General features: G+C 41.0%; 2 protein-coding genes across 2 annotated transcripts; one reads left to right on the forward strand and one right to left on the reverse strand.

Moving 5' to 3' along the window:
* Positions 1 to 309: 309 nt before the first annotated feature.
* LOC131129612 (insulin-like growth factor-binding protein 3) lies at positions 310 to 18,287 on the forward strand. Its single transcript, XM_058073335.2, has 4 exons — positions 310 to 805; positions 5,937 to 6,184; positions 7,588 to 7,707; positions 14,079 to 18,287. The coding sequence occupies exons 1-4, from the start codon at positions 442 to 444 to the stop codon at positions 14,202 to 14,204; spliced, it is 858 nt and encodes a 285-aa protein (XP_057929318.2). The 5' UTR covers positions 310 to 441; the 3' UTR covers positions 14,205 to 18,287.
* A 526-nt stretch (positions 18,288 to 18,813) lies between these two features.
* On the reverse strand, positions 18,814 to 21,822 carry igfbp1a (insulin-like growth factor binding protein 1a). Its single transcript, XM_058073336.2, has 4 exons — positions 21,314 to 21,822; positions 21,032 to 21,201; positions 20,149 to 20,277; positions 18,814 to 19,864 (listed from the first exon to the last, which is right to left on the reverse strand). Exons 1-4 carry the CDS (start codon positions 21,687 to 21,689, stop codon positions 19,754 to 19,756), a joined length of 786 nt encoding a protein of 261 aa, XP_057929319.2. The 5' UTR covers positions 21,690 to 21,822; the 3' UTR covers positions 18,814 to 19,753.
* Positions 21,823 to 22,050: the final 228 nt, after the last annotated feature.

Here is a 22,050-nt window from a genome sequence, read left to right on the forward strand (position 1 = left end):
CTTTTTGGTTAAATTGAAAGTAGTAGTGATGTTAAGTGCAAAAAATATCACTCCGGTGGCCATGAGTGAATATGTATCAGGTCTGTCGAGAAAAATATTGAAAAATATGACAACAATTTTGCTATGGATGTGCATTTGTTATTGTCATATGTTTGAGCAGACTGAATTGAGGTGTATTATTTTAGAATAAAAGAGTTATTATCTCAGGTCTGTCATCTTGCCGGATGCAGCGGGTCCTCATGTCAGGGCTCTCAGTTTACATGATTCATACGGGGGAGGGTGTGACTTGTTGGCGTTTTCTCTGCCTGTATAAAACGAGAAGTTCGCGAAAAAGAAAATACAGATGGAGAAGTCCAACCGGCTCTCAGTGTCACAGAGAGTCCCAGTGTGCCTCCGCGACCACTCCTACTGTGTCCCGCTGTGACAATCTCAACCGGCATCATGCCCACGGTTTTTGTGCTTTGTCTCACGGCCAATCTGGTTTTATTAGCGCGATTCGTTGCAGCCGTGGGTCCGGTCGTCCGATGCGAGCCATGCGACGCCGTAGCGCTTCTGCAATGCAAGCCTCTGCCTAAGGACTGTGCAGTGCGGGTGAGGGAGCCCGGCTGCGGCTGCTGCATGACGTGCGCCCTAGGCCAAGGGCAGGCTTGTGGAGTGTACACGGCGCGCTGCGGCTCAGGATTGACCTGCCAGCACCAACCGGGGGAGATCCGACCCCTGCAAGCTCTGCTGGAAGGACGGGGAGTATGTACGAGCAAGGCGTCTAAAAAGCTCAACACTGTTCTCGTTCCGGCGCAAAAACAAGGTAGGCACCTGTGCGCCTATGCAACCCATGTGGTGTCTTGTGCACGCTGTGATTTGGGTCAATCGGATAAGGCACACTGGACCATACAGTTAAAATAAGGAAAACGTTTTATATCAGCTTAGGTGTGCATCGTTAAGGAACAAGGCTGCGCAAAATACGCATCATGATGGCAACTGACACCTTGCCTATAGTTGAGCATACAGCCTGGCCGTGCGTGACATTGTCGCTCAGGGTTAAAAAAGCCCCACTTCCTGAAGTTAGTGAAAGTTTTGTATCACGCACAATACTGAATAATGAAAAATGGCAGAAATATTGTGATTTAGCAGGTTTGGTGTAAAGCTCACGCTCACAAACTGGCATGCAACTGCACCCGACCCCCACCACACGCACACACACGTAAGGCAGTGCTGAAAAAAATAGATGCTCTCAAATACGCAGCATAAATTCTCCTAGCAATAACAAACCCTCCCAAGCCAAACTTAATGAGCACTTTTCCCATTTAATCTTTGTACAACATAGTACATAAGTCTTACAGTATTTGGTGTGAATGAACACTTGCTGCTCACAGTGGTGAGATGGCACACATGCCACCTCTATGTGAATACACACAGCTGTGTGTTTAGGCACTACTGACGTCAGGCCTTCAGGTCTGTGCATTTACTGTATTCTCCTTGGGTATTTGGTTTGGCTGCAACAAATGTGCACCCAGTAGTCACTGACATTGTAACACAAACAAAATAAATCCATAAATCCATTCAAAATTGCAGAACATTACCTGAAAAATCAACCTCTGCTTTAAGAGAGAATGTATTCTTCACATGCCTGCAAGCCTGTGATGCAAATGCATTACTCTTTTGAACGCATATTGTTTTGAAAAGCCAAACTCTTTACCTAAATGGCCCCAGCAACTAAGTGGAAGTACTTTCCACATCTTGGATCCCTAACAAGAACTGGGCTCACCGGACCAATTGGGGCTGGGGGAGGGTAAGTAGTTACACTGCTGATGGCGATGTCATACAACTTTATGTCAACAAATATGAACTATTCCTTTAACCTCCTCACAGTAATAGGCTGTTTTGTGCTGATCCTCACTGTGCTATGATGACAGACTTGGCTTCATTTTGAGTGTTGTATGTTTTTAAAGGTCATAGCAACATTCAACTTGTGTTTACATGTTTTATAGAACAGAAAGGAGTAAACATGGATAGTCAACATTGGAACAATGTTTTGTCTTATCAAGTTGAGCCCGCCCTCTGTCTTCTGACCGCCGATAATGCTGTAGTTTACATTGTTTTTCTTATTTCTGAGCAATCTGAGATTGTGATGATTCACCACATCATAAAATGATCAGGTGGTCATACAGAAATGGTGGTATGCCACTAAGGACGACATGATCTTGGTTCGGTACAAGGGCATTGTTTGAATTTGAATGATTCTTTTATTGTTTCATCCTCATTTCTTATGGACTGAGAGAACTTCCTTAATATTCAAAAGTGAAAAATTCTTGCAACACTTGGTCTTAATCAGGAGACATCTGAACAAAACATTGACATTCTAGCTTTATGTTATACGTAGATGACAAAGCAAATGAGTGTAATGTCCAATATCTCAATAATAATAAATTATGCGTAAACAAATGCAACAGTTTGAACAGTCTGAATTAGTATTTTATTTTTAGATAACTTAATTATAGCTTGAAGTGCAGCACAAATAGTTCCAGCTTGTCCGCTGTTCCCCATGTGGACTGAACAATGTTGGCACACTATTTTTGTCTTATTTTTGTCCTCTTGTCTTTGTCTGTTTACATATTTCACTGTGAAGGTGAAATGTGCGAGACACTTGAACGATGGAAGAGGGGGTGCAGGCTCTTTGGCATCATCGCGAGCAATGACACTTGCTAGCCAAAGGCCAGTGCAATATACTAATACCCAGTGTTGCACTTTTGTGTCAGGAAAGCCGTTTTTCTCCATTCCCTCTTTTGAGGGAGCTCCACTTTGCATCACTCTCTCACTTTGCACAAAGGAAGAAGGGCATGACAGGTATCTCCTGACCTGAACAGACAATCCCTGGAAGCGCTTAGACTTTTTATTCCACCACTTCAGTGGGTTCCCTCTTCTTCGGTCTGGGACAGGCTCCTGCAGGTATGTGTCCAGTTCCTCCAGGATACCCTTTGGATCCTATTCATGACCAGTTGGGTTGAGCATTTCATCAAAGAGATTGTCTCAAGTGAATAACCAATTCACTGTTCACAGTTTTCAGAGTATCTGAATTCCTCGAATGGCGTGTCCCTCTGCAATGAGCAGATGTTTCACTATGAGGCATCTGAGGTATCTGCTTTGCTTAATTCATTGCTAATTCCTTCCAGTGTTGTCAGTCTCCACCAGATTGGCCACATCTCCCACTTCTCTGCTACTGGACACACAAAAGGCCCATGGTCACTGGAATAGGTGGTGATGGCTGTTTCTTCTGCTGAGCATATGCAATGTAGAGTTCCATCTGGTTGACACATCTTGGAGTATTGAATGCCACCGGACCCCAACTTCCTCCTGTGCAATGACTGAGTGGTAGAAGTGTGTGGCAATTGTTTTCATTTTGGTCAACATGTCACCTAGTACCATCCTCTGTGCATTTAGCTAGGCATTGATGCACAGTTGGAGTGTGTGGGCAGTGCAGCTCAGATCAGGAATTTGTGCCATCCTTTTCACAACGTTGCCACCATTGTACATCAGTACCAAGTGCACATGCGTCTTGGAGCATTGTTAAAAAGACCTGGCTGATGTATTCCTCTGTGTTGGACCCCCTGACATGGTCTTTACATTGAGCAGAAGTTGCATCTGTGAAATGAGCTGTTCGGTGGAACCAGACCGGCAGTTTTGAAGGAACTGTAGTTTGTAGCATTGCCTTCTAACAGATGTTTGATCCTTCCTACAACATTTGTGTATGTTTAAGACACGAGCTGAGTATAGAATTACTTTTCACTTTGCATTTGGTATCTCTGCTCTGCCTTTGTCAGCTATCGTTTAAATCTAAAGTGCTCTACAACTGAATAAGGGAGAATATTTATCACAATTACCTCCATGATGAGTTTGTCCATGTCCTTTGACCTCTGGTCATTTGATGGCCACTTTGTGGCTTTGTCAAACACTTGAGCAATCATGCATTGTGTTGGCTGTGAATTGGGTGCGTTTGCCTATGCCATTTCAGCCTACGCGTGTTTAAATGCCAATTTGTGATTTAGGGTAACTTTTAGGTTTTGCCACATATTTGTCATGTTCTTTGCTTTTCTGGTGCTGGAGCCTTGGCTAGCTTGTGTACTGCAGAGTCTTTTGTGAAATGGCTCCATACCTTACTTGTCTCCTCTGCCTACAGTACATACATTTAGTGCATTTTGGTAATTAGCATAGAATTTAACATTTTTTTTTACATTTTATTTTATTTTATACTATAGATGGCCATTTTTTAATAAAAGCAATAATAAACAAAAACAATAATAAAAACAAGTGCCTGCATTTGGCTGCACATGATAATATATAAGCTAACGTGAGGTGTTTTTCCATTTAACACATTAAGTGTTTATAAAAGGCGTAGTCACAAAAACATCTTACCAATATCTATATAATATTAGTCATTTTACTAGCTATTGAAAGGTTCCATCTGCAGCCGCTGTATTTATGTACATCTCAAAAACAAATACGGAGGCAAACATTAAAAAGCAAATCATTGACTATAAACAAAATAATCAATAATCAACACATGCATCATGTCTATTTGACTTAATAACCTACATTTTATGTCACAATGGAGCTGCTTATAAAACATGCAGTATATAAAATTCAAAAAATTAAATACATTACTTTTCAAAATGACTTTAATGAAGACATTAACTTGTGAATGTATGAGCTTCTGTAAATCCTGGATGGAAGTATGAAGTGAAGTGGGACACTGTGTAGTAGTCTTATGTTAATGACAGACATGGGAGTTAACACTTGCATTTAGCTATATTTTACCTTAAAGGGGACCTACTTTGCATTTTTTACACTTTTCTGACTTCTAAATGTAGTTAGAATGTTGTATTCTCGTGTTCAACGATGCCAACGCTTCATTTAATAATGAGGTTTGCGTATCTGGACGTGATACCTGAAAGAAGTTTGGGATGGCTCGAAACACTCAGTTTCAAAAGGAGTGGTAAAACTGCCCCTCTGTGACGTTCTTATGTGGTTTGTAGTTAGGAAGCACTTTGGGCGTGTGACCAATCACGGCGGAGTGGGCATGCCCTGAGGCGGTCCATGGGTGGAATAAATTAAAAAAAATGTTTTGCCAGGAAGCACAAATCAAAGGAAATACAGCTGGGATAGGTGCAGATTCTGCTAAATCTAAAAGCTTTCTGTGCGGGTTATTGTGTGTAGCTGCTCTATGAGACCACAACTCAATACAAAGGGTCAAAAAAACAAACATAATAGGTCCCCTTTAAAACACAATATAATAGTCTTAAATTGGATAGTAATGTGGATTAACAGTTGCCTCTATTTGTGTTTATCTCACAATGATAATTTATGAAACTTTAAAAAGCTGTATTATAGTATTATATTTGATCATGGTGGACGTGTGGATTAACAGTTGCACCTCTCTCTTTATAATGACGTAATACACTTTCTAAAACCTGCATGAAGAAAATGTTCAAATGTTCTCCTTGATGGGCCCTGACAACATGGCTCTAAAGTTTAGTGTATTGATGGAGAAGAGCTGTGTGTGCTTTTGTGGGGCCAGGTACTTGGGCAGGGAGCATAGCGAGACACAAGAATGGAGTAAAAAAAATAAATATATTGGATACATATTTACAGATTAATTGATTGTACTGTATGTCATAATCGTAGCTGCGATGCAGTTGTTATTGTAGAGAGAGATGAGGAGAGGGGACACATCCTTGGGGGGGCCCAGTGTTGGTAGGGGTGGTAGTGAATTGGTTTCCTCCATCCTCATCTGCTGTGTCCTGCTTGTCAGAAAGCTGAACATCGACTGGATGTGCACAGGGCATACTATGGAAGTGGATGCCGAGTTGACAGTCCATTTAATTTCTACTGTCCTTGCTACTGACCCTCTCTCATAACCCATTTATATCGTACCCATGCAGACCATGGCCGAAATCAGGAGGATGGCTACGCCAACAAGACAGCCACAATGACTGCGTTGCCTGGTTTATCAACTGTCAAGACGGGGCAGAGTCGAGGTGTGACGGACATCAGGCCCTCATTACACAACAAGCTGATCAAGAAAGATCAGAACAGGAAGACCCACAGCTACAAGGTGGAATCGGTGTCAGAAGGAGCCAATATGGATATGCAAAACTTCTCGGTGGAGAACAAAAGGGAGACTGAGTATGTAAGTCAAATCCGATGGTATCACAAGGATTACATCCTCTGATATACATGAACTATTCAACAAATGCTGCCATGATGTTAAGGATGCACCCTCTGGTGCACAAGGCAGCTGAATGAAGCTGAGTCAAATAGTTGATTTGTATTCTAAACCCATATTGGTACTTGTCCTGTATATTTCTTAGCTACCTTTTCAGTGTTAAGTTGCTGTGTGAAGATTTGAATGTTCTTTCAGACTGTCACGTATTGCGTAATCACCTCCTGCGATTTTCGATGGGTTGACAAGCTTGTCGTGAGTTCCCTTGTATCTTGTGATTGGCTACTGCCAAATAAACAGTGAATCAGTGTTTCCACACCGATTCACAAGCGGAAAGTGTAAGAGAAGTCACAAGATTTGAACATGACAATAAATTAGCCGCACCACTGTATAAGCTGTTGGGTTCAAAATTCAATATATCATGTATATCAGGGGTGCACCATGCAAGTTTCAAATCAATATGATCTACCTCTTACTATAAAACACATAACCTACAAATTCTAAGCGGTAAACTAAGGCTAGTATATTAAATACTAATGATTCCTATTTCACATTCACATGATAGGTATTATGCAAAAGACACTACAGCCGAAGTTGATAGAATCGGTAAATATAAAAAAGGTTTCAGCAATGCACACATTTTCCACTTAATAATGAAATAGTAGTTTAACAGACGACCACACATTTCTATAGTGGAGTTCCTGATACAAAGTGCAGCTATGAAACAGATGACTTTTTTTGTACAAGCTGCTACAAGTGAAGGATTAATTTTTGTTATAGTTATAGGTATCCGTAATCAGAACAATAGAGATGACTGTAGCATTTTCATTTATGTTAATATGAGCTTGTAACAATGAGCATAAAAGCAAAATGATGTTCTACCTGCAAACTAACAATGTCATAACATCACCAATTTACATTGAAATATTTCAATAAAAAGTTCATTGCTGAATTTAGCCACCAGATTTACCCTCAGTCGACTCTAAATATATCTTTAAGTCATGAAAATACATGCATTATATATATTTCATACCAGTGCTATTTAACTCAGTGTTTGTTTGACTATGTATTGTCTCCACTTATACACTCAAGAGCTCAAGATACAAACACTAGTTTGACTAAGTCATTATAACTTCACTCGACAGCACAATTTGTGGTAAACCCTGCACATTTCACCTTCAAGTTATCCGCTGTTGTTTAAACATCATCAGCTCTGATTATATGTAATTAAACATGTAATTAAGGGGAGGTAACTCCTTGTTCCAGTCGGTTTTATGACATTTCCAAAAAAGACCGACATTTTTAAAGTTAGCAAAAAAAAAAAAGATTGATGTTGAGCTCAGTGGAATCATTATTCCGTGTCTTTCCAGGGACCGTGTCGGCGGGAGATGGAGAGCATCCTAAATAATCTCAAAATCAGCAATGTACTCAACCCAAGAGGCTTCCGCATACCCAACTGTGATCGAAGGGGTTTCTATAAGAAAAAACAGGTGACTAACTCGCTCTTTTTTTCTCAAATACAACCCTGCAGACATTCAAATGGATCTGCCACGTGCCTGAACATTTCTAAAGAATCCTCACTAAATCATCCCACCCACCCACACATGCACAATCCCCCCTTTTTTGCTGCTCCGGTTGCCTTGACAGTCACATCACCACCATATTATCTGAATGACTAACAACCATGTATTACTCCAGTAAATGCACTGCAGTCGTCTGACTCATGCCTCACAGGAAATGAGGTCGGTCAGGTGTGTTTGTGGGTGTGTGGTGTGGGAGAATGTGGGGGGTAGGGATGTAAGAATGTGGCCTGGGAGTGTGTGTGTGGCATGGTAGATGTGGCGGCAGGGGAATGTATGGATAGTGCTTGTTTGATGGTGGTAGTTTTGGTGTAGGGAGGAGTGGGGTGCTGTTGGTGAGGCAAAAAACAAATAGTGGTTTAGTTGTTCTTGTCTGCGGTACAGACCTGGGCCACCCAAAGTCAACCCATTTTGGACGATAGTGTCAAGAAAACAAGGAAGTTAAAACTTGTTTCCAGAGGCCACTTTTAGGCATTGACTGTGCTAAATGGGCCCACCACTATGTTGCTTGTTTAAACAAAATTACCACTTTATATCAAAATAGCTGTTCTGGAATTGGATGGTAAAATTATGTCTGTATTATGTTATGTATCTACATGGCGAGAGAAAAAGAACACAATTTGTAATAAGTAAACAAGAGATAGAATACAAAATAAGGGTGTGTTAAATTAATATCACAGTCTTGTTTCTTATTAATTCTGATTTGAAGGATTTCTCTCAGCTAGATCCCATTCTGAAAATGCATGAGTCACCAAAACTACCCGAAAGAACCATGATTCAGAGATCAATCCAAGCCAAAACAACAACACACATAATGAAAACAACCTCTCAGAATCTAACCTCACCCTTTCCCAAAGTTCCCGATGTGTAGTCTCATTCTGTCGTGCAAAATAAGTCTTGTCGTAGTTCTTTTCCAGTATTCTGTCAGCAAATATCTACTAGGAATGTGTCAAGTCTGGTCTTAATCTGTGTATTGTATGTGTGTGTGCGTGTAGCAGTGTGCCAACCCTTATCACCCTGTACTTAGATAGTCAGTGGGGTGTTGTGTTAAATCTATCCAAGGGAATGTATCTTCCCAGTGAGTTACAGATTTATGACCGGAAACACGTTGAAGAGGAGGACCCTGTGAACCGCAAACATTATGCAAGTAAACAGGATTGTTTGAAAGTCAAGTTTTAACCTAGGTACTTTTTTTTTATTGTTCCGGAAAGCAATTAGCTGTCACAAATTGCTTGGATTTAACTAATTCCTCATAGGTAAAAGTGCAAAAAAAAATATTGCAACTGGGGTGGCCACACCCCTTGCTATTAACCCCTCCCCACAGTGCAATATTTAATAAAACCTAAAACTGCTGGCGACCCTACCAGGTTATAGCTGATCTGTGTGGTGTTACACAGGCTGCATGTTGGTACTGGATTGTACAGGATTATTTTTTTTAAAAATCATTAATCAGCAAATTGCTTAAGTTCCAGGACGCCTAAATAAATCATACAAAGTGGGCTCTTTTAAAAGCTAACAAGCTAATTTTTTCTAAATATATTATTCCCACATTATAACGGTTAATTGGTTGCAGACCCGACAGTGATAAGTGAATTTCCACATGGTAAGATTACTTCTTTATAAATTGAATAATTTTGTAGTTAGAGTACAGGCCACAACAGTCCTGTTGACCACTCCTATTGGTCATGAGTAACTTGCAACCTATCAATTATCTTGGACTGTCTGCTACGTATATACATATACGTATACTCTGCTTATTTTGTTTATATGTACGCACTCTCAACATCACACAACCCTCCCTTCCTCTTGTTACTATCCTATGTCTTATGCATTGTGTTTTATAACCTCCTCACATATGTAAATATGTGCTGTCTATGTCTATTCTTTGTTGTTATGCTGGCCAACTGCCTAACCACCAACCAGACATTACCATTGGCTAGTCAATGTGTCAGTCATCAATCGATGTATTTGACTTGTAATTGATGTGTTCAAAGAGGGGTTGGCACGTTGGTACGCACCAAAGTGGATTGGCTATTATGCCCCATGCAGCAGACAGTAATCAGGTGTCTATTGGGTTGTTAGCCAAAAGTGCAGAGTTGTTACGACAGAATATAGTTTTGTCACTTCCATGCTAATGTGTTAAACCACCAACTTTGTTGTTTGATCATTTTGGATTGAAGTTAACGTTTTCACAATGACATTAAAGATGTTGTAACTATTTCCATCTAATTTGATGTTGTACTTATATGTACATCCGTAAATGATTATAACATTAGATTAGGCTATAAAGTCCGCCAAGTTTGACATAAACTCTCAAAAAGGTTAAGGACCAACTGCCTTAGGAGATATCTGAGCTTTGTTGGTCTACCTTGGCTACAGAACAACCTATTTTTAACGGCAGTTAAATTAATTGGTTCAGTACCCCAGCTGAGGCCATGCATGGCCCATGCTGACCCATTCATTACATGCCTCGGTCTCTTTCTCTCCTCCGGTCTACCGTCCACACACACTTTTTTCCAGTATTAATTTTAGGGAGTCATCACTGCAGCCATTTACTCATTTTTGATTCTGTCAGCCCATTCCATTATTCTGTTCAGCCCACCTGGCCTTTCCTTCCTTTCCTTTTTTGCTCAGGAATCACCGTGGGTAGGGGTTGTGAATGGGACAGCAGTGTCTGCGGCTCTGACTGTACCAGTGTGTGTGTGTGTGTGTGTGTGTGTGTGTGTGTGTGTGTGTGTGTGTCTTAAGAGGAGGAGGAGAAGAATGAGAAGCCCTGTCTCTTTCCTTGTTCCCTTTCAGAAGGATGTGTGCAAAAGGGTTCACCAATCCCTTAGCTTTATACAGTAATAACCCTGGGGACCCAGGCACAGGCTCTTTGTATGGGGGGGGGGGGGGGGGGGGGTGTTTAAACTGTATTCGTTTAATAATCAATACCAACATGTCTACAAACAACTACATTTTTAAATATTCATATTTAGGACTATATTTCCCTTGTCGCGCTATCAAACCTCTATTTAAGTCACCATAAAAAATATATATATTTACAATTTAAAGCAGGGAATATACTGGGGAGCAAATACCGAACCTCAAATAGCCCAACTGAGTGTAACTCACATTTTTATTGTAAAACTGAAATCATGTCAGATTTGAATACTTTATATTGTTTGACATGAAGTAGTATAAAATCCGCCTCAGCCTTGAGTAGTGCATCAACAGTGACTTTCCCCCCTACTTTGTCCTGTGAGACAAGTTCTGGTCAGTTTTTGTTCTGAAAAAAGTAATTCTGACTAGTTGATGGGGTCACTTCTCAAAGCAATATGCGTTCAAAAGTGTAAATAATTTATATCACAAACCCGTTTTTCTGTTCTTCCAACACCCCAGGTAAAATCCTGTGACGAGGTATTATGCTCAGTCTCCACGTTTCTATGAGTATACTCATCTGTTACCTGTATGAGTTTCTTAAGAAAACTGAAGAAGCTATCAGTCAAAATAGCATGGAAAAAAGTTGATCCAAGTGTAGTCTACTCACGTCAACAGCTCTCTGCCCATTCGAACTCCATCTGCCGAAGTTCGGCTTCAGTTTATTCCGCTTCATAAAGGTATCCCTTTGACTTTGTGCTAAAAGTAAAGTCGCTGTCACTTGTTTCGTAGTCAGACATGTTTACTTTCACTATCGTAGTAGTAAACACTGTATTTGACAAACAGCAGTGCGCAGTTATATGAAGAGCAGACACAATTTTGTGGAAAATGGTTTTATTCATTCATTCATTCATTCATTTTCTACCACTTTTTCCTCATAAGGGTCGCGGGGGTGCTGGAGCCTATCCCAACTGTCTTCGGGCGAGAGGCGACCTGGACTGGTCGCCAGCCAATCACAGGGCACATATAGACAAACAACCATTCACACTCACATTCATACCTATGGACAATTTGGAGTCGCCAATTAACCTAGCATGTTTTTGGAATGTGGAAGGAAACCGGAATACCCGGAGAAAACCCACGCATGCACGGGGAGAACATGCAAACTCCACACAGAGATGGCCGAGGGTGGAATTGAACCCTGGTCTCCTAGCTGTGAGGTCTGCGTGCTAACCACTCGACCGCCATGCCGCCCTGAAAATGGTTTTATAGTGAACTTAAAAGCAGAGCAGCAATTAATGGTTAAGTGATTAAAAACTTTGCTCATTGTGACGTATAATCTAATCTACTTAAACAAGCTGCAATCTAAACATACAGAGTGCCATAGTGTATTAATACGTATGTACAAGTGCGTGTAGACGGTAGCAGTAATGAAAGGATCGCTTGAGATGACTGCTAATAGTTCACAGATGAAAGACAGTCTGAGTGGAAATTCAAAGGTAGCCAAGCAACAGGGGGATGCACACACACATTCGATACTTCCTCCCGCCTCGCTCCTTGGGTTTTACACACACACACACTGAGTGTGTCATCATTAACCACAGCAAGAAACACAATGTTATAGTCCTGTCGTCTGCTGGATCAGGGCTAAAACAGGACCTGGCCACAAACTCAGATGATGACACCTTGAGAGGTTAGAGAGGAAGGGAAGGAGTGGAAAAGAATGTTAGAGAGAAAATGAAGATGAGTAGAACGTCAAATGCAACTGAGTTCAACTCAAAGAATCCCTTGGTGTGAGTGTGTGAGAATGGGGCGTGTTGGGCTGCGTACTTGCCCCCCAACTGTTGGTGTGGTATTTTAATAGGTGTGTGTCTCAAAAAAGATGCCTTTGATCATGCTCTTGGCCTATCGTACACGTGGACCACACCGGAAACAGCCTGATGAATGAACCTACCTTTCAGACTGAAGAGCTGTCAAAGTACAGTCCTGTTCAAAAAAGTGTTTTTACCATTTTATCATTGCTTTAATGTCTATTTCTAATTACAGTGTCAGTCAGTAGAAACAAACCTCCACAAAGGCGAAAGAGTAAAAAGTTTGCTAGCACGTCTGTTCTTTAGTTAACTAACAAAACTAAAACAAATAGTGCTCTCAAAAGGGTTTTTAAGGGTCTTTTCATACATTTAGTTGTAGTGAAGGTACTTCCAAATTCAATGAATCACATTTTGACACAGCTTTGGTTGAGAAATGAAAATTTTATTTTCTGGTGGAAATTCTGTTGGACGTTCTGCCAGGTCTAAACTATCAAATTGTTCAATCATTTCATGTGTACCCCATTTTTAGCTCAAGTTGCACAGTATTACTGCAGAGGTGCATAGATGGTTTGCTCCAACACAGTGTGTGCGGGTACAGTAAAGTATAGTAACTGCTCTACACTGTAAGTGTGCCCATTTACAGTCATATATGGTGGACATCTATTTGTTATGGTAGTTCTTGAAAACACGGTTAGATGTTGCAGAGCAAAACGATGTGTGTATATCGCTGGTGTTCTTGCTGCAACTCATGTATATACATCTACAGTACATGTATTTGATGTGTTTAAATGCACGCATGCACACGTCCTTGTACACATTCAGGCCATAATCATAACCAGAGGATTTTGAGTGTCTGCCAGTGTCCCAGAATAGCGTCACTGGTTTCCCTGCAACGCTCCAAATGGCCTTGACAAATATTTTAGTAACACCGTGTTTACCTTCACACTCTTCTCACTCAATGTGTTTCTCATTCATTGCCCTCGATGTAAAAAATAATATGCATATTCATCACTTGCTCATTTTAGACAGAAATTTGCATGCTCATGTCGGTAAAGGCTGGACTTGGACACTGCTACTGTGATCTCGATACACATATCATCTTTCACAAGTGAACAGCTGCATCACTAGTGTTTATCTTCTCAGTCTGTGCACAGGTTTTGGGTATCACTATGTAATCAGGAAACCAATGATTACTTCCTCCTGTTGATTATTTGATGTTAATCATATCCTTCTGACTGTGGAGGCAATTTGGAGAAGACCCATTTCTGTTACAGCATTACTGTTTCCCTGTGCACAAAAGCAACGTCCGTAAAGGGATGGTTAGATGAAAAATTAACAGCACTGACCTCAACAGCATGCCAACACCTTTTGGACTTAACTAGAGCAGAGACTGTAAGCCAGGACCTCTCATCCAACACGCAGATGAGTGGAAGCATTCCTATCTTTAAAGTGGAGGCCAATATACAGTATTGTGTCATTTCTGTTTTTTTAGGTGGACACCCCTCCTAGAAATCATGTGTTTTTGTGATAGTGTAGTAAAGACATTGCGTCTCTGTTCATTAAGTCTGTTCGTGATATAACTAAGCTTGGGCTCTCCACATCTCTTTGCAGTGCCGTCCATCCAAAGGCAGAAGGCGGGGATACTGCTGGTGTGTGGACAAATACGGGCAGCCCCTGCCTGGCTATGATAGCAGGGATCGCGATGAGAAACAGTGCCACAACCGGGAAAGCCAATGAGAGGACAGAATGACTTAGAGTGGGGCGGAGAAGAAAGAAACAGGGGAAAGGTTGGAGCACAGCCTTTTCCAACTGGCTAAACACCTACCGTGCACGTTCCGTGCTATGGGTTCCCCTATCTCTAAAAAAAAATGAACAAGCTAAATGCTGACAAAACTTGGAAAAGCGATAAATGTATTATCTGCACTATTTTGTTAGGGTGGGAGAGCGATAGAGGAGGGAATTTTCCACTCACTTTAAAGTGACTTATTTGTGACTGTGACCCCAAAAATGCAGCGCCATCATATCAATGTGTGTCTGTCTGTGAATGTGCCATCGTGAATTTGTCCGTGCTTGTCTTGAAGTGTGAGCGCTTGCATTACATGTATGTGTGCACAGCAGCATGACTGTGCAAGAGGTTGTACAAGTGTGTTTTTCCCCCAAAAAACTATCTGTGTAACTGATATAGAGTATATCACCAAGCTAACGGGCCCTATCTCGAGGTCCTGTGCCATCGAACAATGCAGAAAAACTTCCTCAGGGTCCATTTTCAAGAGACGAATTATGGCAGATCAGGGCTATGTAGCCACACATAGGCCAACCAAAGGCTTTCCTTGCTGCTTCAAGCACATCCCTCTTCATGCTACAGCCTACAGGTGCAAATGAACAGATGCAAAATGTGCAGTTATAGTGCCTTAATCATAACCTAGACTCTCCTTCCTACATGCATCAGTGTAACTCTTTGGGTATTTAGTACATCCCTGCATGTTTACAGGTACAGTATATGCATGCTCAAGTTTCCCTCATGCACTTTAAAGGTACACAGCAGGTGTGAAAACACATTTACTAAATTAAACTAATTCTAATTGGCTTAGAGATTGGAGAAATGATGGCATCCTTGAGAAACAAAAATGAACATGGAGAGAATACACATGCGGCTTTTGCTTGTTTTGTCTTGGAAAAAAGCTTCATGATTGTCTTTATTCTTATCAGGTTTTGGAATGCACAGTGTGTTTAAATGTTGGAGGTAAAAGATCAAGTCCAAAGGAATACAGTGTTTCCTCTAGGTTTACAACTTTGGAGCGGCGGGTGGATGGGAATCTCAATATGCAAGTTAGCAGCATGGACAACTTTAATGCAATCGCTCCTCAATCGTCAGTTACAGTTGGGGTGTACATGTACAGTAATGGTACAGTGAGGTAAAAATGTTTTTTCATAGACTGAAAACATTTGGGTTTGACAGCAAAATACAATTGAGACCAGAGAGCAACATTTTATCTTTTATTTCCAGGTATTTACATCTGAGTGCAATGGACAATGAACAAGATATCACCATCCTATGGAATTGCTTCAGTTAGAACTGAATGTCTATGCAGAGTTTGAGATCGGGTAGAAGTAGACAGCATTTAGAGGTGAAAACAAAATGAAAGTAAGAGCTGTCTGGGTATAAAACAAGCAATGAATTTACAGAAGATGTAAAATCGGCTTTCCCCTTCAGGGGTCGCCACAGCAAACCAATCTCCTCCATCCAACCCTGTCTTCTACATCTGTCTCCCTCACACCAACTACCCTCATGTCCTCCTTCACTACATCCATAAACCTCCTCTTTGGTCCTCCTCTTTGATCCTTCTACCAATATATTCACTATCTCTCCTCTGGACATGTCCCAATCATCTCAGTCTGGCCTTTCTGGCTTTATCTCCAAGGCCTCTAACATATAATGTCCCTCTGATGTCCTTGCTCCTGATCCTATCCATCCTGGTCACTCGCAATGAGAACTCTCAGCATGCCCATCTCTGCTACCTGGAGTTCTGCTTCCTGTCTTTTCCTCAGTGGCACTGTCTCTAGACCAAACAGCATAGTTGGTCTCAACCATTGCACAAATATTGTTTAAAGCCAGTACCACAACGAAATGTGAAAAATGGGTGGGTTCAAACAAAAGGTGCGATTTTCTAAGTTGTGCATCCGATCCAGATGCAGATAGCTTGAAATAAAAGCCGAAACGTTGCTCTCTGGTCTTCTAATCATCGTTTGATGACAAACCCAAATGGTTTGTGGAAGGCACTGCAAGCTGTGGATTGCAGAGAATTGGGGTTGACGAAACTGATACAAACGCGTGAACACATGGATGCATGCAGTGTAGGCGACTCCACAGCTACATTTTAAAAACTTTCAGTGAACATAAAGACGTGTCATTTTTGTAAGAAATTGTAAGCACGTGACCATGTCGAAATTACTGCTGTTGTGTGTATACGGTAAATCAGATACACCCAGCCTCCCTACTATAATGGTAGAGGAAACACTGGAATATTTCTTTTAAGGTGTTCACGTGCCACAATGTAGCTGAAGGGATCTGTGTGGCCTTTTCTTGTCTGTTGCCATCACCGACTTTTCTCATCCATCCATGATGCTTTTCCCGTCTCTCCAAGCTCAGTCATCATTGTCTGGCTTACTGATTCAGTGCTGAGATTCCACATGTGTTCAACCTACACGGTCTCCGTTCCACCTATCACCTCCAGCTCCATGCTGCCCTCTCTAGCCCTCCGCTCTTCCTGTCATGTAAGTTGTAACCTGGTGTGACAGGGTTTCCCCACCACAGGTGCCAGCTGCCCCTATGCTACAAGCACGAGCACTTAAAGCACTTTAGCTGCACCTCGGCAAAACGAAAACTGGACCTATTTGCATCTGCGTACTTTTCCTTAAAGCTAATCTAGGATAAAACAGTGTGGGGGGGAATGGAAGCCACACCAGGACTTCTGACAGCTAATTTATAGTGAAGGCCCTCTAGAAATGTTCAATTCAATGCAACTATTGTTGTTTTTGTGATCTTTGATTTTGTAAGATCATTTGCCAACAAATGGACATGGCACCATCCTGTGTAAGACTTGAAAAGTGAGCAAAAAGAATCTTACCCAGTAGCTTGGTAGCATTCTATAGGTTGTACACGTCCTCTAATAGACAGCAACAACCTCCGCCCAGCCTGTTGGTGCTATGTCCCATCGATTCAAAGACTTGATTTTAAGGGCAGGAACATAAAAGACAAATGTTTAAGCTACTTCCACCATAATATTTGTGTGTCTTTGTTGTATACATATTATTTCCTGGCCAGCTATGTGTCTGACTAGAGTCCATGTACAGTACTTAAAAGTATGAGTTATTTATCTATAAAAAAGAAAAATTATAAGCTGATCCAAACTACAGTAGATTTCTTAAAAACAGTGACTCTCCAATTGCACAGCAAACTCTTAACATTTCATTGTATTTGGGGGAATATAATCACTAATGAATGTTTTATTCTTAATATGCAAATTCTTCTGTTGCTTATTATCTTTACTGCCTCATAAGTCTGGTGACTTTCTCAGGAAGTCATTTCTGTCCGTGTAACTAGGTCTGAACTTCTCCGAATGAATGGGCGATACTGCAAATTTTGGTATCAATCCAATACCAAGTAAATACGGGGCCAGTATTGCCGATACCAATTCTTTTTACTTGAAATTGTTCAATATCATTGAATGATTTTAAGATTCTGCCTTTAATTTGGTGAGAATAATTATAATCTGAAAAACATGGGGATACAATCTTTAATCAAATAAAATAAAAATAATCCTTTATTCTCTTTTATTAAACACAATTGTTCAAACAAAATAAAGTCAGTTTGTTTTTTGACCCCAAAGCCCTCCGGTGTCCAAAGACTTATTCCTTGAGGTGATATTTATATAATACATGATTATTTTAAATATCAATATATAAGTATAACAAGCATTGCTTCTTCAGTGTTCATAGAAAATAAACATAGACAAGAACTGAAAAATATCCATCTCAACACACAAGGTAATCAATGCTATCAATATTTGAATTGATGTGTTCACCCCTCTGAACTCTACTTGTTCAGTTTTGACCTATTTGCCCACTTGCCACGTTAAGGATCACTGTGTGCGCCGTTTTTATTCCAGTGTATGGTTCCTAAGTTGAATTGTCCTTTTGGAGTCAAGCTTTTCTTGATGCTAAACCAGAAAGCTCACCTGTATCGTTTTACCTGAGAAAGGAACTGGTTTGATTCAAGTTACAAATTTGTATTTAATGTCTTTTTTTAAATAAATAAAACGTGAACACATTTTAAGATGCTGTGCGTGTTTTTTTTTTTTTTTTATTGTATCATTTTAATGAAAAAGGCCATCAGGAGGAATTTGAAAGCTTTCCGAGTTCTGCAGGCTAACAAATATGCTGCCTTGTTCTGTGAATGCAATCAGGCACCCCTCAGTCTCGGAATGTGTCAACAAGGATAAAGCAAAGGTTCAATTTGTAAAGAATAAAAATAAATCTGGTGGTGCCAGGCAGGCTGGCAGTGGGCACAAGAGGTTGAAGCAAATTCCTGTGCCCGACCAAGGCAAACAGAGCACGGGTCAAAAGGTAGCGTGCAGCTGCATGTCCTTGGCAAACTGTCTAAAGTTAGACGAGGACCTCCACTTGAGATCCCCCCGATAACACATACACACACTTAATATAGAAATTGTGGTGCTACTCTGTAATCCAGACTTTCACAATCAGAACTGCTGCATGTTTTGGATATTTGTCCAAATGTAAAGCAACTTAAGAGGCTAGCTCAGGTTAAAGAGGGACAGAATACAGATTGCTTAGTCATGTTTTTATTAAATATATCGATTTTTTCTTACATTGCATCTCCATTAGAAAAGTGAGTGAGCAGTTAGTCACTTTGGAATAGACATAAACAATACTCTCCAACAGCAGCATGTTGATCAGAAAAGATACACCGCTTTTGAACATCACAGTTCAACTGCGGGACTCCTTTGTGGTCATGTGTTCTTAATCAGAGAGAAAAGCAACATGAAGAGTAAAATGGCACATACTGTTAACAGACACATAAATATCGGAGGTAGGTAAATGTAGAAATACCCGTCTGAGAGGCGGTGCATGCCTGGGCACCAGCCTGTCAAAGCATCTGCATCCCATGGAACCATGGGTAATGTTTTCTGAGAATGTATACGAGGGTTCTGCAGTCATGGAAAAGAACCGATGATGCCTCACATCATAAAAGTAAAAGACATTCAAATGGTAACGATGTAAAAAAAAAAAAAAAAAAGAATTTACAAAAAATGGACACTCAGTGCTTTTGTTCTTGCTTGGTTTGTCACAAACCAAACCTCCAGACCACTACAAAAAATGGTACAGCGAGCTCAACTCAGCAATGGAGTTCAGGGCCAAGATACATATATACACTTTATACACCCATAAACAAAAATAATAACAAGGCAAACATGTCATAAATATGAATAATTACGAATAACAAATACAATTCAACCCAATTGAAATAAATAGACTGATAAGTAAATGCAACAATAATACAATCTCCATTCAGAAAAACAAAAATAGATGTATTTTCCTCTTTTCTTTGGGGCAGGTGTTTGAGCGGGAATGGGCTGAGTGCGGTTTACGGGCCAGTCCCATAATGACAGTGTACCTGATTAAAACACCACCAAGGACAAGGTCAATAAATAAACAGCTATCAAAATGGAAAATCAGTAGCTCTTTGTGAGGGGTGGCTCTCTCTTCTAAGAACACTCCGCATCGGCAGCCAGATCAGCGGAACCTAAAATCTTCTTGCCGTTCCAAGAGTTTACGCACCAGCATCGACCCCTTTGGCCGTCTAGGGACGATTCACACTGCGGAGACACAAATGTTTTCCTTTTAGTTTTAAATTGCTTGCATCATCCAACCACATGTTCTGTCATGCCATACTATCACTGTTCCATATAACATGGTTCCACACTTGTACAAACGCACACGCACAATCATTATAATCAACCACAAATTGTGATAATGTGGGCATGTTCTCACAAACACCTTGTGAGATTCTTTCATTCTGAGCGGAGACATTAAAGATCTCTCTCTCGTTCACACACACACTCAAACACACATACAGTGTACGTTTACTGAAGGTACCGACCTGCTTAGGTTTGTAAAGCCCATGTTTGTCACAGTTGGGGAGGTAGAATCTGGTCAGTTTGTCTCCAAGTTTCTGTTGGGATTTGGCAATCTTCTCCAAGGCCCTTTGTAGCTCAATATGACAAGGCCCCTGTGAAGAGGAAGTGAGCGTTGATGGTTAAATGAGCTCTGAGCCTGCATACTAGAGGCGGGCGGGTCAAGTCAAATATCGATGCTAAGGGCAGTCGCAGTTTCAGATCAATACTAATGTGGTTTAGTGGATACTTATTCATGTTTTGTTTTGTTTTTTTACAATTTGGGGAGTTCTTTGTGTTTGTTGTTATTCTTATATTTATATATTATTACATTAATACAATAAGCCAAATGGAAGAATAGAATAGAAGTTTTTTTTCTTGTATTGATTGATTACTATTACTATTTTAACTGTTGCTATTGTTACATGTTGTTATATTGTATTAAATTGTTCAGGATTAAATATATTTTTGTTTCCCAAAAAATATTTATTATATAAGACAAATCAATTGTACAATAGTTATACTGGGGAAGAATAACCAAATCATACAATGATTTAGAAAAACTTCAAGTAAAAGCATCAGTATCGGCAGTACTGGCCATGTACAGGATTTACTTGTTATCAATACCAAAATTTGCAGTATTGCCCAACCCTATTACACAGTGCCATTAGACAGAAAACGTAATAAAAAAACAATAAAAACTGATTTGTATGAAATTGCAAACACTTTTACCCAGCATGTTTTATCATAATGGCACGCACGCCCCCTAGTGGAGATCTGCTAATAGTGCCATTTTCTCTCTCAAACTTTTAGTAACATAATTGGGCAAATTGGCAGTGGTTATTTCTTATTCAAATGTTTGTTGCTCACCTGCTCTACTAGTTTCTTGCGGATGGCGACTAGTTTGGCTTTCATGCTCTCCTGGGCGTCGGCAGCAGCACGCGGGTCGAAAGGTTTACTCTGGCCGGGGAGGAAGAAGCTGAAGCTGGGGTCCGAAACGATAGCTGTGTTCTCCAGATCTGCCTCTTGTTCTCCCTGATCTGCACAAGGACGAAATATAAGATTGAGAGAATGTCATGTAAATGTCTCATAGTGGACTAGTCAGTGCTTTGTTGGGGAAAAAAATATGTAATTTTGCTGCAAAAGGCCTACCTTGTGTCTGGAGCTCCTGGGTGGGCTTCGGCTCGGAGCTCTCCGTGCATACGGCTTGTCCCCGGGTGAGAGAGTGCAGCGGTCGGGGGTCTCCGGGTCTCGGGGTGCATGTTAGTCCAGAGCCGCACGGTGCCGTGTAGATGCCGCACAATTCTTCAGCCTTCAGGGCGCAGGCGAGGCAGCATCCACAGCCCGGCTCCCGCAACACCTCCGCGCACCCGGGATCCACCGGCGGACACTGGCTCAGCCTCTCTGGAGAACACGGAGCACATCGGATCGGCTCTGACACCACCGGGGACCCCAGCGTCCCCGTTACCAGCACGGAGCACACCACTGCCACCACGACGTGTGTCACATATAATCCACCCGAAAGCATAGTTAAGATTTGCACTATAAAAATACAAACAGTGGATTAATATAGTATCAATATTCAAAAGTACGCCGGCTGCCGAGTTGTCTGTTTGCTTTGATTTGGAGGAAATGTCTATCTGTGCGTTGCGCGCAGTCGTATTTATAGCCGGCTGGTGCATGCTGTTTGACGCATCCGCGTTATGAATGATTTGAGGAAAAAAAGGTGTACTGATAGCACGGCTTCTGATTGGCTCTTCCACGTCCGGTCCGCCAGCTCATTTGAATACAACAAGTACGTCATTATTTATTTTGGAACAGCCAGTTCTTGCATGTATTGTGAAAGGGTGACGACACCAGTGTTTGATGTTGCAGCTATGTTCTCCCCG

The sequence above is a fragment of the Doryrhamphus excisus genome, linkage group LG4, assembly GCF_037039965.1.
Source record: "Doryrhamphus excisus strain RoL-2023G ecotype Guam linkage group LG4, RoL_Dexc_Guam_v1.1, whole genome shotgun sequence".
NCBI lineage: Eukaryota > Metazoa > Chordata > Actinopteri > Syngnathiformes > Syngnathidae > Doryrhamphus > Doryrhamphus excisus.